Raw genomic sequence first — 15,341 nt, 5'->3', positions numbered from 1 at the left:
TGTTCCCCAAAATTTTTCCCATTTGTCTAATTCAATATTATATCCAAAGTTCTGTGCCCATTTTATCATTTGTTCTTTCAGGGAGGCCTCTGGACGGTCCCTGAAGCCTTCAGAGCATTCAAAACGACCCTCCGAGCATACCGGAAGTCACTTCGGGTTTGCTTGGAGGGTCGTTTTGACTGCTCCGAAGGCTTCAGGGAAGCCTCCTGAAGGCCCTTGAAGCGTCCAGAGGGCGTCCAAAGGGGCGGGGGAGACTGTTTTCGCCCTCCCCAGTCTCCTATAAAAAGTGAAAAAAGCATGTAAAAATGGGGGGTCATGCCTGAGGTGCGCATGCGCACTGGGGGGTCGCACATTGCATTATGGGTGCAGCACACCCGCACACGACCCCCCCTGCGCTTCCCCCCACTTATGGCATGTGAGCCAAAAAAGGTTCGCCATCGCTGCTATATAGTTTAGTTACCGTTGCTTCCACTGAGTATCTACAAAAATGCCTTAAAGATACAAGAAAGCCAAGTTACCTTGATCCAGGGGTGAGATGATACTGGTTCAGACCAGTTCGCCTGAACTGGTATTAAAAAATGCTACCGATTTGCCTGAACCGATAGTAAAAAAATGCTACTGGTTTGGGCGAACCGGTAGCTACGACAGTCAGCTGTGCGACAATCAGCTGTGCTGCACGCTAAGAAATTGGGCAGAACAGCTGATTGTCATACAGCTGATCGTTGGAACTACTGGTTTGCCCGAACCGGTAGCATTTTTTTTACTACCGGTTTGGGTGAATGGCGCACATTCGCACACATTTCAACCCTGCCTTGATCTTTTAACTACTTGTATGTGATAGGATGTGAACACTGCAGGAAGAGAGATGCGTTAGTCTACAGCAATCACCCCCAACCTTTTGGTCACCAGCGACCGGTTCTGTGGAGAGATTTTTCCATGGACTAAAGGGCCATGGTTTCATGTGCTGCCTGCACCCCATAGATGGGGCTTCGCTTGTTTATTTGGCCCAGTTTCTGGCCTGCCATGGACTGCCGGTTCACAGATCGGGGTTTGGAAACTCTGGTCTACAATAACCAAAAGACATAAGGAGTCTGATAGCACCTTTTCAGAATACCACATTTTGTTAAAAGACTTTTCAAAGAAAATTCATCAGTCTAAAAACGTGTTACCAAACTCCACAACCCAAATGTTATACATGTAAAGTAACTTTTTGACAAACAGCACAGGAAATCTCTCTCTCCCTCTCTCTCTGTAATGGTTTGACTATATGCTTCCTCTAATTATACTTAATATTTCTTCTAATTATACTTAATAATTAATAATAGACTGAAGACACTGGATCAAAGAGGCTGTTGCTCTTTAATTTTACAGTATTTGTGTAAATTTCCTAGAGCAGGGGTGTCAAACTTGATTTCATTGAGGGCTACATCAGGGTTGTGTTTGACCGGGGGGGGGGGCTGGGTGGAGGGGGCTGGGGGGGCGTGGCCAGCTCTACATCACTTCTGTTGGGGGCACCTGTGGTGGCCTGAGCACTCTACCAGAGAAAACAAGCTGTTTTCACTGGCAGAGGGTTGCAGGAGACTGTGGCAGCCGAAAACGGAGTTTGGGAGCCTGTTTTTGCTGGCAGAAGCACCGCGAGCCAGTCTTTTGCTATTTCCAGGGCAGCCCCACGGCCAGATCTAAGTACCCCGCAGGCCAGATACAACCCGAAATGATGTCCCGATGTTTGGAAGCCGTACGGATCTGGATGGGTGACAACCGACTCAAACTCAACCCCTCCAAGACCGAGTGGCTGTGGCTTCCGGCACCCCGGTTCAACCAGCTAATTCCAACACTGGCCATTGGGGGCGAACAACTGGCCCCCACGGAACGGGTGCGCAATTTGGGCGTCCTCCTGGATGCCCGGCTGTCCATGGATGACCATGTGGCAGCCGTGGCGAGGGGGGCGTTCCACCAGGTTCGCCTGGTGCGCCAATTGCGCCCCCTATTGGACCGGGATGCCCTTCGCACAGTCACTCACGCGTTGGTGACGTCCCGCCTAGACTACTGTAATGCTCTCTACATGGGGCTTCCCTTGAGATGCACTCGAAGACTGCAGCTGGTCCAGAACGCGGCCGCGCGGGTGATTATGGGGAGTACGAGATACTCCCATATAACACCTCTCCTGCGCGAGCTGCACTGGCTCCCTGTGGTCTATCGGGTGCGTTTCAAGGTGTTGATCACCATCTTCAAAGCGCTCCATGGCACAGGACCTAGCTACCTGCGGGATCGCATCCTGCCCCATACATCCCTACGACCAATTCGCTCTCACAGAGAGGGACTTCTCCGGGTGCCGTCCACTAAGCAGTGCCAAAGGGCGGCGCCCAGGAGTAGGGCCTTCTCTGTGATGGGCCCAGCCCTCTGGAATGACCTCCCCCCGGATATTAGGATTACCACCGACCTCCGCTCCTTCCGTTCAAAACTCAAGACCCACCTTTTTCAACTAGCAGGCCTGGCCCAACCATAGTTTCATTTTACTCCTCCTGGCAATTTTTAAACTCATAATCTCCATTGGGGTATTTAATTTTAACTTATTTTAATATTTCTATGTAATTATAATGATTGTATTGTGTTTTTATACCTCCTCCGTACAATGTGTAATTTTTATAATATGTGTTTTTATTTATTGTACGCCGCCCCGAGTCCCTTTGTGGAGAGGGAGTGGCTAACAAATTTAATAAATAAAATAAATAAATAAATAAAACCCTTTGAGTTTGACACCCCTATCCTAGAGATACCAGATTTCCCTTTGTAGGATCATAGTACTAAAATAGTACTATGATTGTGGTTTGAATACATGACTTTGGCAGGTTCATACTCTTCATGAAGTACTAAATGAACACCAAACCAAAGCCTCATCTTTTAAAATGGGCATTCTACAGATATTTGCTTCAAAGTGCCATCTGTCTTACTATATCTTTGATTCCATATGGGATTTTAAAACCTTATCAAAGTATTAAACAAATAGAAGCTAACTTTTTGGGTTTTCTCACCTGAATTATTTTTTAAAAGACTCAGGGTTCCTCCATACTTACTGTTAACACTTCTCCTATGCACATTTTAGCTTCAGTCAGTGCATTCATCTATTTAAAATAAAATAGATGGAATTATAAAAAATAATGACAGTGATTCCAAATACAGAAGACATAAATTACAGAAAAGGGGGGAACAAAGGGATATGGTAAGAGAAACATGTTTTTTTATATTTGTATGTATTGAGAATATTTCAGTGCACTGATGTAATGTTACAAAGAGATTGTATCACATGGGACAAGTAGAGGTTGCTCAAGTCACTTGGCAGAATATAAACAGAAATATGTATTAAAGCAAAAAAGAATAAGCATGCCAGAAGAGTCCAAAGGCCTTTTTGGTGCAGTTTACTAGACTACTCTGCTTATTTCTTCAAGCCGGTGTGTATTATCAGCACAGTGATCACGTTTTCTTGGGGGAGGGGGGGGATAAAAGCCAAACCTGAAAAAAGACAAAATCTGAAAGAGGTTCATATAAGGATTTTTTAAAAAAAATGTTTATGTTTGTAACTGCAGTACAAAGAGAAATTCAAGAACCAAAACCAATACAAAAATACGTATTTTATTTATTTATTTAGTTTGTTACTCATGTACAAGATAACAGGAATAAGAATAAACATGAGTAAGAACACAGGGAATTCTAATAAAAAATATCTAAAACCAAACAGCGTGTTACATTTAAAGGACTGCCCTTTATAATAAAGGACGCATGGTCACTGTAACTACCAGGGAATAAAGCTTTCCTGAAAGAGAGTAAAGAAATAGGATAACGCCGCTCTAACAATTCTAGCACCTTAGAAAAAATATGTCATTCTCGCTTCCTCCCTTCCTTTTTGCCCACAACCAAGATGGCCGGAACAGGGTCTTTTCCCACACCCCCATTTCCTCTTCATTTCCATCTTCAGAAATAAAGACCATTTCCCCCAGTTTCCTAAATACCTTAAGGAGGCATTATTACACACGTTTTAGTTGTTCTACATTTTAAAGCAGCATCTCGACCTTCTACACACCCCTCCTGCGAATGTTACATTTTTTTTTGCTCGGCTTGGGGACTTACAAGAGGAATAGGGGGGGGGGATTTCATACAATGCTTATTGATACCAGAAGTAGCAAAACAACAACAACGACAACCTCCTCGGTCGCCACAGACCCGAGTTTCTGTCTTGTTCTCACGTGCTTGTGGACTTGTGGCACTTCCGGTAAGCCAGGCTTGCAAGCGGAAGCGGCGCCTGGCTTTGAAATTGCTTGGTGTGTCCCCCGTTTGTACCTTGTGCTGCGAATTCGCGTCGAGGCGGGGGGGCTGGAAGAGAAAGCGTGGTAGGGCTCCTCTAGCAGATGCTGGGAAAATGCTGGGAGCCGTTTTTTTTTGGGGGGGGGGTGTTGGTTATTTGCAAAAACCCCTCGGTATTAAGCCACTTTTGCATCCTTAAACGGCCGCCGTCCTTTTTGCCCTGTAATTCTTACCCATCCCAAGTGCCCCTTAAAAAAAAAAAGCAATTCAGATTAGGAATGATGGAAATTGCAGGGATCGGGAAAACCTGGCGAAGATTAGCCCTTATTGAGTCTTAAGGGGCTGGCCTGAAATGACTGCAGTTTCTTGCTCAGCTGTAGGGGAAGAAAAGCTGCACTGATCTTAGATTGCTCCCTGAGAGACATTTAGGTAATTCATATTGATTCTAGATTGCGGGGTTGTGGGAATGTGAAGTTCTTCTGCCTGGTTTTCTCAATATGCTAGGGCAGTGTTTTTGCCCCCCAACTTTTTTCACTCTAGAACCTTTCCCGCTTTTAAAAATTATGGAGGATCCAAATACTGTGGTTTATGTTTTATCAATACAGATAGTCCTTACAACAGTTCGTTTAGTGACCATTTGGAGTTACAACGGCACTGAAAGAAATGACTTATGACCGTTTTTCACACTTAGGACCGTTGCAGCATCTCCGTGGTCAAGTGATCAAAATTCAGACCTGATTTATATATGGATGGTTGCAGTAACCCTGGGTGACGTGATCCTCTTTTGCGACCTTCTGACAAGCAAAATCAATGGGGAAACTAGATTCATTTAACAGCCGTATTTAACAACTGCAGTGATTCACTTAAGAAATGTGGCAAGAAAAGTCATAAAATGGAGCAAAACTCACTTAACAACATAAATGTTGGGCTCAATTGTGGTCATAAGTTGAAAACTACTTGTACTTATGTTAACATTTAAAATGAATGCTTTTGTTGCTGCTACCGCTTCTCATTATTGTTTGATGGGATTTTAATATAGGTAGTCCTCAACAGGGTATCAGAATTGAGCCCAAAAGTTTTGTTGCTATGCAAGACAGTTATTAAGTGAGTCATGTCTCATTTTACTACCTTTTTTGCCACAGTTGCTAAGTGAATCACTGCAGTTGTTAAATGAACCATGCGGTCATTAAGGGGATCTGGCTTTCCTGCATTGCCTTGGCTTGTCAGAAGACAGCTGGGAAGGTTACAAATGGTGATCACATAACCATGGGACAGTGCAACTGTCATAAATGCAGCCAGTTGCCAAGTGCCTGAATTTTGATCATGTGATCATGAGGATGAGGCAATGGTTATGTGAAAACCAGTCATACGTCACTTTTTTCAATTATGTAACTGAACAGTCAATAAAATAGTTGTAAGTCAATAACTTCTTCTGTCATTAGTTTTCAGCATAGGTTGGCAAATAATTCTGATTTTGGAGACTTCTGGGAAAAGATCCTAGGACCATATTAAGCCAAATGGTTTGGTTTTGACATAACAATTTGCAGGAGCTTTCTAAAGCATGAATTGAGGTGGATGGGTGAATCTTGCTGATTGTGGCTTATAGTATTTCATAGGCCATAATTTAATCATCCGTGGTTAAATGTGATACATGAATATAGGTTTCTCTTCCTCCTGCAGCTTTGTAAAGTGTCTTAATTCTATAGTGTTCTAACTTATTTGTTAGGTGTTTATGCTCACTTTTGTTTGCATTGTTTTTCTGGAGTCTGGTTCCTTGAGTAATGTGTAAGCTGTTTCTAGTCACCGTGAGTTGGGCAGCCATATACATTTTCTTAATAACGAAAACATTGGTGGTGGCCCACAGTGCCCATTATTCTAATGGGAGCAATTTGTTCTGTTTTGATTAGACTTTCCTGTGGCTTTCTTGATGTGCTATATTTTAGTGAACATAATCAGGAAGTGTACTACAGTACATGGAAAATTTTTAAGGGACTGGATATGCTTAGCCTGAGAAAGAAATCATGAAAGGCAATATGATAGCCAAACACATGATGGATTGATTGCAGATGAACTATGGAACAAATCTATTCCCTATTCCTGTTTTAGAATTATGCACAGCCTTTCAGGGTTCAACTGCATCATCATTGCTTCATCATTGGCCACAAACGCTAATACTGAAGGGAATTCATGTTACTCAACTGTTCTAAAGCTTAGGATCTAATTATCCAACTCAAATTACAAGATTTGGATTTTTATTAATTTAGAGAACCACTTTGGTGTAGTGGTTAAGACACCAGGCAAAAAAAGTGAGAGGCCATGGGTTCTAGTCAAAGCCAGCTGAGCGATCTTGGGACATGCTGTCTATCTTGGTCCTAGGAAAGAGACTGTGGCCAATCACTTCTGGAAAACCCTGCCAAGGAATGCAGGTATTCATTCAGGAATTGCAGGAGCCGAGGTAGCGCAGTGGTTAGAGTGCAGTCCTGCAGGCTACTTCTTCTGACTGCCAGCTGACTACAATTTGGCAGTTTGAATCTCACCAGGCTCAAGGTTGACTCAGCCTTCCATCCTTCTGAGGTGGGTAAAATGAGGACCCAGATTGTTGGGGCAATATGCTGACTCTGTAAACTGCTTTGAGAGGTCTGTAAATCACTGTGAAGTGGTACCTAAGTCTAAGTGCGATTGCGAATTCATGTAGGCTGTCGCCCAGGAGTCAACATTGATTCGAAAGCACAAAAAAGTTTTTTTTTTTTAACTTCTGAAATTTTACAGAGAGATGCTGTAATAATTATCACATTTGGGAAACTGTGATGATCCTTTACATAGCAATAGAAACAACCCCTAGACTTATGTACCACTCTATAGTGCTTTACAGCCTTCTCTGAGCAGTTTACAGAGTCCGCCTATTTCCCTCAACAATCTGGGTCCTCATTTTACCAACCATGGAAGGATGGAAGACTGACTCAACCTCGAGTCCCATCAGGACTGAACTCCTGACTATGGGTACAGTTTGCTGCAATATTGCATTCTAACCACTATGTCACCAGAGCATCACATTGTGAATACAGTTACCAATATCTGACTATTCTGGAGAAATGATGGTCCTAGCCCAAAAACAGCCTTGGATTAACCAATAAGTAAAACAAGCACCTGCTTAGGATACGAAGGCAAGGGAATACCAAAGAATGTTTTTCCCTAGCTATCATGCCCCTTATTTTTTCACTGCTGTTTGACTTCAATCATTTTTTTTTGGTAATTATCCTTATCTGCCATGTTCAACTTTAATCTGTAATGTTAAAAACATTGGCATGGTAAGTGACTAAATTTTAAAAGTTTGGTTGGAAGGTGTCGTCTGATATCACATTTGTTTCATGGCATGAGAGTTTTGCTTTTATCGAGAGACACCATTTTGGCCTGTACTTAGGACATCAATTGGCCTTAATCTAGCCTTGCCTAAAATAATGTTTATTATCTTATGCATGTGTTCATTCAAATATTTAGGTACTTATTAAGACCACGAAGAGCTTCCAAGAATTGGATTATGTTTATCTTAACATCTTTATCTTTAGCAGTGGAAAGAATAATGGCAACAAAATTGTCAACGTTTAAAATGCCAAATCAAACTCCATCTCAGTTATAAAACCCAAGCCTGAGGCTCAAAATGAACTTATTCATCGTCTGCACTAAACAAAATTTGAATTTTCTTAGCTTGATGGAGATCTCTTACCCCATTTTTTAAATTTAGAAGGAAGTTCAACAGAGTATGCATTTTTTATGACCAGACCAAATTAGATTCTGAGAAATGAATGCATCAATGATATTGTCTGCCCTGTTCCCTGAATGTAATTTTCTGAAATAATAATTACAGCATTTTGACTGGCAATTGCTAAGAACCCTTAAGCTTAACCCTATCTTCTTGAGCTACTTTTCTATCAAAATTGCTTTGGGGAAATACTGTTTTTTGTGGAGAAACTCGTGGCTTCTTCTCATTTTTAGGTTTAATTCTAATTTAAGTGCAGTACAGTGGATCTCATTGTGGAATGGCTTTAATGGAGATGGTCAGGTTGTGTAAATAATATGTGGGAATGACCTTGAGAGAAGAGGAAGAGCCACAGACCAGGGAATTGTCACATAAGAAGCAACTGAACCCACAGAAAGAGGGTGTGTGTGTGTGTGTGTGTGTGTGTGTGTGTGTGTGTGTGTATCAAATGTCTCAGAAAGGATCCTCTCTAGTTTCTTGGGCTGTAAAGCTAAGGAAGGAGAAATGTGCTTTCAACTTTGTAAGATTCAGTTAATGTCACCTTACAATAGAGAGTGAACGAGAGCTAGTAGTTCTGGATGAAAAAGATCAATATTTCCATGCCTGTTATCAACATTTGTACTGATCTAGGGTTCAACGTATGTGTGAACAAGAATATATAGTACAAGGTCTCATGAATGCCAAGAAGAGACTTTGGCTGAATTCAACCTTCTTAGCCTATTTTAAAAAGTGCCTATTTTAAAAAGCCTCCAATTGCTTTCAAGTAATTAAATAATTATCTTTTTTCCTTCTGTAGGAAGTGGTTATAAATTATATGGAAGTCAGATACATAGGATTTATAATCATTAAAGCTTGACTGAAGACTGTCATTAAAAAAAAACCAGAACTTTTCTTTCTAATATGAGTGATTCCTGCTTATAACATGTTCATAGCTATTAGCAGTGTTGAAGGCTTTAGAACTGATGTGGAAGCATTATTGTCTTCATTTTAATATACTTTTATTACTTGTTTCTTTTATCTCATCATGGAACGCAGGATATTGTTTAAGGGGGGGAAATCTAGCTCTATCTTCTCATATCTTCCTATCTAGCCAAACTGATGAGCTGCTGTTATTGAACTGTGAGTTGGCTAGTTAGGCATATTGTCTGTTATAAGGTTGGGCTTTTAAAATTGTGTTCTGCAGAACCCAGCATTCAATGAGAACTTAATGGGGTTCCATGGGAAGGTAAAAATAACGAGAATTCACTTATGCAGCCAGTGGTTCTGGCACTTTTTATTTGTCTTTTTTTTTTACTATCAGGTTTCATAGCCTAAAATGTTTTATACAGTATTATACAGGACAGTTCATTAAGGTGTTGAATAAACTCTCAGCTTTTGTATTGCTGCTGTGAGCCTGCTTCTTTCCAGCTGTAGCTGAAACAGTGGATCATTCTTTTCTTTGTAGGGGCTGTGGCAATGCATCTCTGTTTCTTTTAGAAAATAAGGATCATTTTTTTTTAAAAAAAATAACCAATGCACTTATCTTTACTTGATAAACAGTACATTTGTTTTCATGGTTGTATTTTTATGGATTTGTTTCTGTCATATTTTGATGGGAGATTTGCAAATGCTTCAGAAAGGAAAGTTGTATTCATTCTCTTTATTTTGTTCTAATGAAGGTGACCACGTTTCTTAGAAGGGGTATTTGTATGACGGCTGTTAAAGCATGCAGCTAATATGTTTCTCCTTGGCTGTTGCCCAGAGGGATTGTTGAAATGTCAGAGTGATCTTTGCAATGTCAGACGAGGGCCCCTTTTAGATCATCAACTCTCATTTAGGCTTCTGCCAGCTCATCTGCTTGCTAACCCCAGATAAATATTTGGGCTAAGTTTTTTTTAAATTGTTGCTTGTTTTGCTTCTTCTATTCTTGTTCCATTTACTTTAATGGCTAGAAATAATTGAAAGGGCAAATGGACAGGATGTAAACAAGTCTGTTACCTTATTGCATTTATTTACAAATGCTTTCAGCATTCAAACCTTGTAATGCATTTAAATTAAAAATGACAAGCTAGGTAAGTACTGAAGCTGAAGGCTTAAAAATTGTTAAAATCTAGGATTCCTGATATTCCTTTTAATCTCATTCTTGTGATAAACTCACATACTTTTTGGCCTAAATGAGCACAATTTATCAGTTGTTTTTCTCAGCACTATTGTGTCTCATTGAAAAATGAGATCTGGATGCCTTTCTGGAAGTTCATTTGCCATAACATAAAGAGTATCTTTCTTCATCCGGAAAGAACAATTTGGTTTTTCCTCTTCCAGGCTCTTTTATATGGAAGTTCAATGATTTTAACCTTGCCTTTGCTCTGTAGATCTGGTAACCAGATATGTAATATGAAAACAGATAATATGAAGCTAATGACTGAATATCATGCAAAGAAGGGTAAGTCAGCAGCCTTCTATAAAAAGAGTAGGAAACACATCAATGTCATAAAAGTTGTAAAAAAATGTAATTGGTGACAGAATAGATTTTGAGTACAATATTGGAATTGCTTATCACATTAACACATAATTTCAAGTTAAAAGTGCATTGAAATGTAAAGTCTCCTCCTTTATAAAGTTATATATAAAGATTTTCAAATATGTTCAGCATTTTTTTCTCACCAACACTAGGAAAGACCACTGCACCACATTTTTGGACACTACTTAAAAACTACAATGCAATGGAATGCAGTAACTTGATTCGGGCAGATAAAAGTAGTTATAGCCACGTGTCACCTGTATTCCAATACATTTTAGGGTAGAAGTGAAATGTTGATTCTTCTAAGCGAAGTCAATGGGGAAGCCAGATTCACTTAACTGGGTTACTAACTAATCAACTGCAGCAATTCACTTAATAACTGTGGCAAAAAAGGTTGTTCAATGGGGCAAAACTTACTTAAATATCTCACTTAACAGAAATTTTGGGCTCAATTGTCATAAATTGAGGATTACTTGCAAATCATCTTTATATAATGTCTATCACTATTTAAGGCTATAGGGTTGAATTTTTGTTGTTACTTTTAAACATTGTTATATTCTTAGGATTGTAAACTGCCAAAAATTATACAGCTTTGGTGATATAGGAGTAAAATGAAATGATAAATTAAGGCCTAGTCAACAATCAACAATTATTCAACATGATAAATTAAGGCCTAATCAGCAGATACAACAATCATTGGTTTCATTTGAGATGGTGATGAGTGAAATTGAACAACTAACCCTGTGGTGTATCCGGAACAATTTAGAGCTGAACATGCTTAAAACTATAGAGATGAGAGTAGATTTTAGGAAGAGCCCTCCTATTCGACCACTTCTTACTACCGGTATATTAGACAGCACAGTATCAACAGTAGAGTTCTTCAAGTTTTGGGGGTCTATAATCTCCCAGGATTTGAAATGGGTACCTAACATTAGAACCATCATTAAAAAGACACAGCAATGAGTGTTCTTCCTCCATCAACTCAGAAAGTTAAGAGTGCTTCAGGCACTCTTCTTGATAGAGGAATTATCTAGTGTATCATTTGTCCTTCTATTAGTGTTCAGCAACCTAACAGGACAGATACAGAATCCCAACAGATAATTAGTACAGAAAAAACAGTTACAACCAGCCTGCCTTCTGTTGAGGACCTGTATATTTCACAGGTCAGAAAGAGGGCTGAGAAAGTATCTACAGACCCTCTCACATCCTGGACATAAATTCAATTCCTCCTCTCGGGACATCATTACAGGGCACTGCATGCTAAAACAACTAGACACAGAGACAGTTTTTCCACTCGTGCCATCACTCTGCTGAACACCTAATTCCCACCGTACCATCTTATGTCTAAATATATTTTCCAATGTGATATGACTGTATTATTATCCTTCTCATCTTTCTACTAGCTTTTCCTATTGGTATTATTATTTATACATTATTATTATTGCATCAACAGAATTGTATCACAATGGCCAGTTGTTTCGCCGGATTTGGCATTAATTACTAGTTGGGCCCCACCAGGGGCCTAGGACGTCCTAACGTATTTTCGTAATATGTGTGCGGATCCAAGCAGTGCGGCCTTTATTATTATTATTATTATTATTATTATTATTATTATTATTATTATTATTATTATTATTATTATTATCATTATTATTATTATCATTATCATTATACTTTATTCGTTAAACATGAAACTCAACCAACTGAATATTCAAAAATGCATTACAAATACCAGTGAGTGGTGCTACCGTAATGGTTGATACGGTTTACTGCCAGCGTCCTAAGTATCAACCAAGTACCTTCTTAAAATATAAGATGTTTCGAGTAGCTCAGTTTTGGCAGTCCGCTGGTGTTATTGCAGGAAGCTGCAATTTGTTGATGTATCTTATAAAATTCTTGGATGTGGGGCCAAGTGCCCCAATGACAATGGGTATCACTGTTACATGCTTCATCCATAATCGGGTAATTTCGATGGCCAGGTCACGGTATTTCGTGATTTTTTCCTCCTCCTCTTCCTCCTCCTCCTCCTCCTCCCTCCTCTTCTTCTTTTGTTGTTGTTTTGCATGTATCTTTTCTAATCTGTAGGCGAGGGAGTGCTATTATCTGATGAAGAATGGTAGTTTTTTAAGGGGAAAGAAAGATTGGCTGGAGTGTTTTTAAGAATAGGCCACTTGGGGCCACTCATGCTCATTGGTGATAGAATACTGACCATAAAAGTAAAGTGGAAAACCAGAACTATGCACATTCCATAGGGGAAGACTAGAATGAAAAATCTAGAACAGGGGTGGGGAACTGTGGCTCTTTTGCGACTTGTGGACTTCAACTCCCAGAATTCCTGAGGCAGCTATGTTGGTTCTGGAATTCTGGGAGTTGAAGTCCACAAGTCGCAAAAGAGCCACAGTTCCCCACCCCTGATCTAGAATGTTGAAATGTTCCACATATTGTGCTGAGTATACTGAATATACTGTATTCCTGCTTATCCAAACAAGTGAGTAATTCAGATGTAATACATGAGAAGAACACATCCTAAACTGTTAGCAATAGATCTGTATTCCTGGAAAAAGAACAGTGTTCATCTGATGAGACCATCTGTTGATTGCTGTAAAGGTTTGACCTGTATTTTTAGGACAGCCATTAAAATATCTCTCTGGTAAGAGTCATGGTGACTTGCTGCATTAAATCCTTTGCCCACAAATGACGATCATTGCTGCTCCAACTAGGCTTTAGTGGTAGGAAATTTAATAAAATAAAGATTAATAAAATAAAAATAAACACTTTCTTCCAAGGATTTGTTGCTTCTCTTTATACAATCTTTTTAACCTTCCGTCTTAAACATTTCCATGAATTTTTTTTAAAGATTAGCTTAAATTTAGCTAGATGTAATCAAGCTTTATTTCTAATGCACTTTTAATAAATTACGTTTAAAGATGCTCTGGGATTTTTTTTGAAATTTATTCATAGAATAGCCTCTGTTGGAAAGTTCAGTTGCAACTTCCTGATTAGCCTTAAAGAAGATAGTCTCTGGGTCTTTGGGGGAATGCCACTCCATTAGGCTGGAGCACGAGCTAAAAAACAGAGTTTTGATTCCTTCTCCCCTAATTTCACTTTTGTGGGATCTTTACCCTTCCGGCTGAAGACAAACACACTGGATTGGTTGGTTCTACCTGAGGGAGGTAATCCTGCAGTATCCCAAGTACCAAGCCCTAAAACGCTTTATAGGTTAATCATTGCACCTTGTAGTCATAAATTTACTGGAAGCCACCACAAGACTTGTGTTTTATGATAAAGAATGTATTCTTCCCACCCTCCCAAACCTCACCAGAGGGTTACTATTTTTCATACTTATTTTAGAAAAAAATACATGGAACAAATTAAGATGAAGAGCTGAAGTGGTGCAGTGGTTAGAGTGCAGTACTCCAGGCTACTTCAGCTGACTGCTAGCTCCAGTTCGGCAGTTCAAATCTCACCGGCTCAAGGTTGACTCAGCCTTTCATCCTTCCAAGATGGGTAAAATGAGGACCCAGATTGTTGGGGGCAATAGGCTGACTCTGTAAACCTCTTAGAGAGGGCTGTGAAAGCACTATGAAGTGGTATATAAATGCTATTGCTATTCTGAATTAGAATAGCAATTAGAGTAGGCTTTCTAGGAAGACCAACTTAGAAAATTACATTAATCACAAAAGAGCCATTGCAACAAGTTTGTTTCATTCTTATTAGAATTAAGCACCTATATTATATTTATAACTAAGAATTAGTGCCTAAATATATTATATTCTTCTCCTCTTGTGCTGCGTCTTTTTGTTCATAAGTCTGAGATGAGGAACTATCAATGATTTATCTTTGTATTCCACTGGTTGGCTGGTTTCTTGTTAATAGGCCGACTTCTCTCCCTCTTGGAAACAAAAATCTAATGTTATTAAATGGTTTTGCATTTTCCATGATTCCATATTTAAATTGTATGTAGATCTTGTGGAATGTTTTGCCCATCTTAAGAAGCTGATACAGTAATGAAAGATATTTAAATGACAAATGGTAGTCAGAATTGGTTCAAGCCATTATGGAGCCTGAGTGAAAAATATCTCCCCCCCCTCCCCATTTTATGTACAAAGAGCTAAATAGGCATGTATGGAAATAAAATATGGAGATAGGATGGGGTCTTACCTGCTGCATCTCAGATGCAGAACAAATCAGAGGAATAAAGCAGGTATTGTGGAATAGGTAGATCTATTGTTCAGTTTTTGATTTTTCCCCTTAGGGCTGGGCGTGCCATGACTTCGTGGCAGAAAACTAGCTTTGCTTGTATTCAGTCCTAGGATACAATCTTTAGACTTTTTAATTAAAAAGAACCCTGTATAATTTTTTTCATTTTACTCACTAACTGTAGGGTGGAGATTGCTGAATATGTTTCCAGCCTGAGTATCTGTTTTTGATACTTAAAGGGTTGTAATTTTCCTAGTTGAACATAAAACATATGCTTGAACGGGATCAGGGAATCATTGCTTTCACTTTTCAAGAATGAATATGTGAGTGATATACTGCAAACATGAAAATCATTGCCTTTGTGGTTTGTTTGCTTGTTTGTTTGTTTGTAGACTGCCTTTATTATTTTTATAAATAATTCAAGGGGGGAAACCCACAAAGTATTCTTTCCTCCTTCTATTTTCCCAAAGCAACCATCTTGTGAGGTGAGTTGGGCTGAGAGAGAGTGACTAGCGGCTAGCCCAAAGTCACCTAGCTTTCATCGCTAAGATGGGACTTGAACTCATGGTCTTCCAATTCCTGGCC

At 39.6% G+C, this 15,341-nt stretch overlaps 1 protein-coding gene across 1 annotated transcript in view; it reads left to right on the top strand.

Annotated features, from left to right (window-relative positions):
* Positions 1–9,273: 9,273 nt before the first annotated feature.
* Positions 9,274–15,341, top strand: part of SHLD1 (shieldin complex subunit 1) — a gene marked incomplete at its 5' end in the record, with an annotated part of 56,117 nt that continues 50,049 nt past the window's right edge. Inside the window, 2 exons of the mRNA XM_081943867.1 lie at positions 9,274–9,281; positions 10,408–10,478. Of these exons, the coding sequence (XP_081799993.1) occupies positions 9,274–9,281; positions 10,408–10,478 (79 nt within the window). The remainder of the gene's footprint in view (positions 9,282–10,407; positions 10,479–15,341) is intronic.

This window comes from Natrix helvetica (genome assembly GCF_964273705.1).
Source record: "Natrix helvetica genome assembly, chromosome: 2".
NCBI lineage: Eukaryota > Metazoa > Chordata > Lepidosauria > Squamata > Natricidae > Natrix > Natrix helvetica.
Note: the sequence above shows the minus strand (reverse complement) of the source record. Positions and strands in the feature narration are given on the sequence as shown.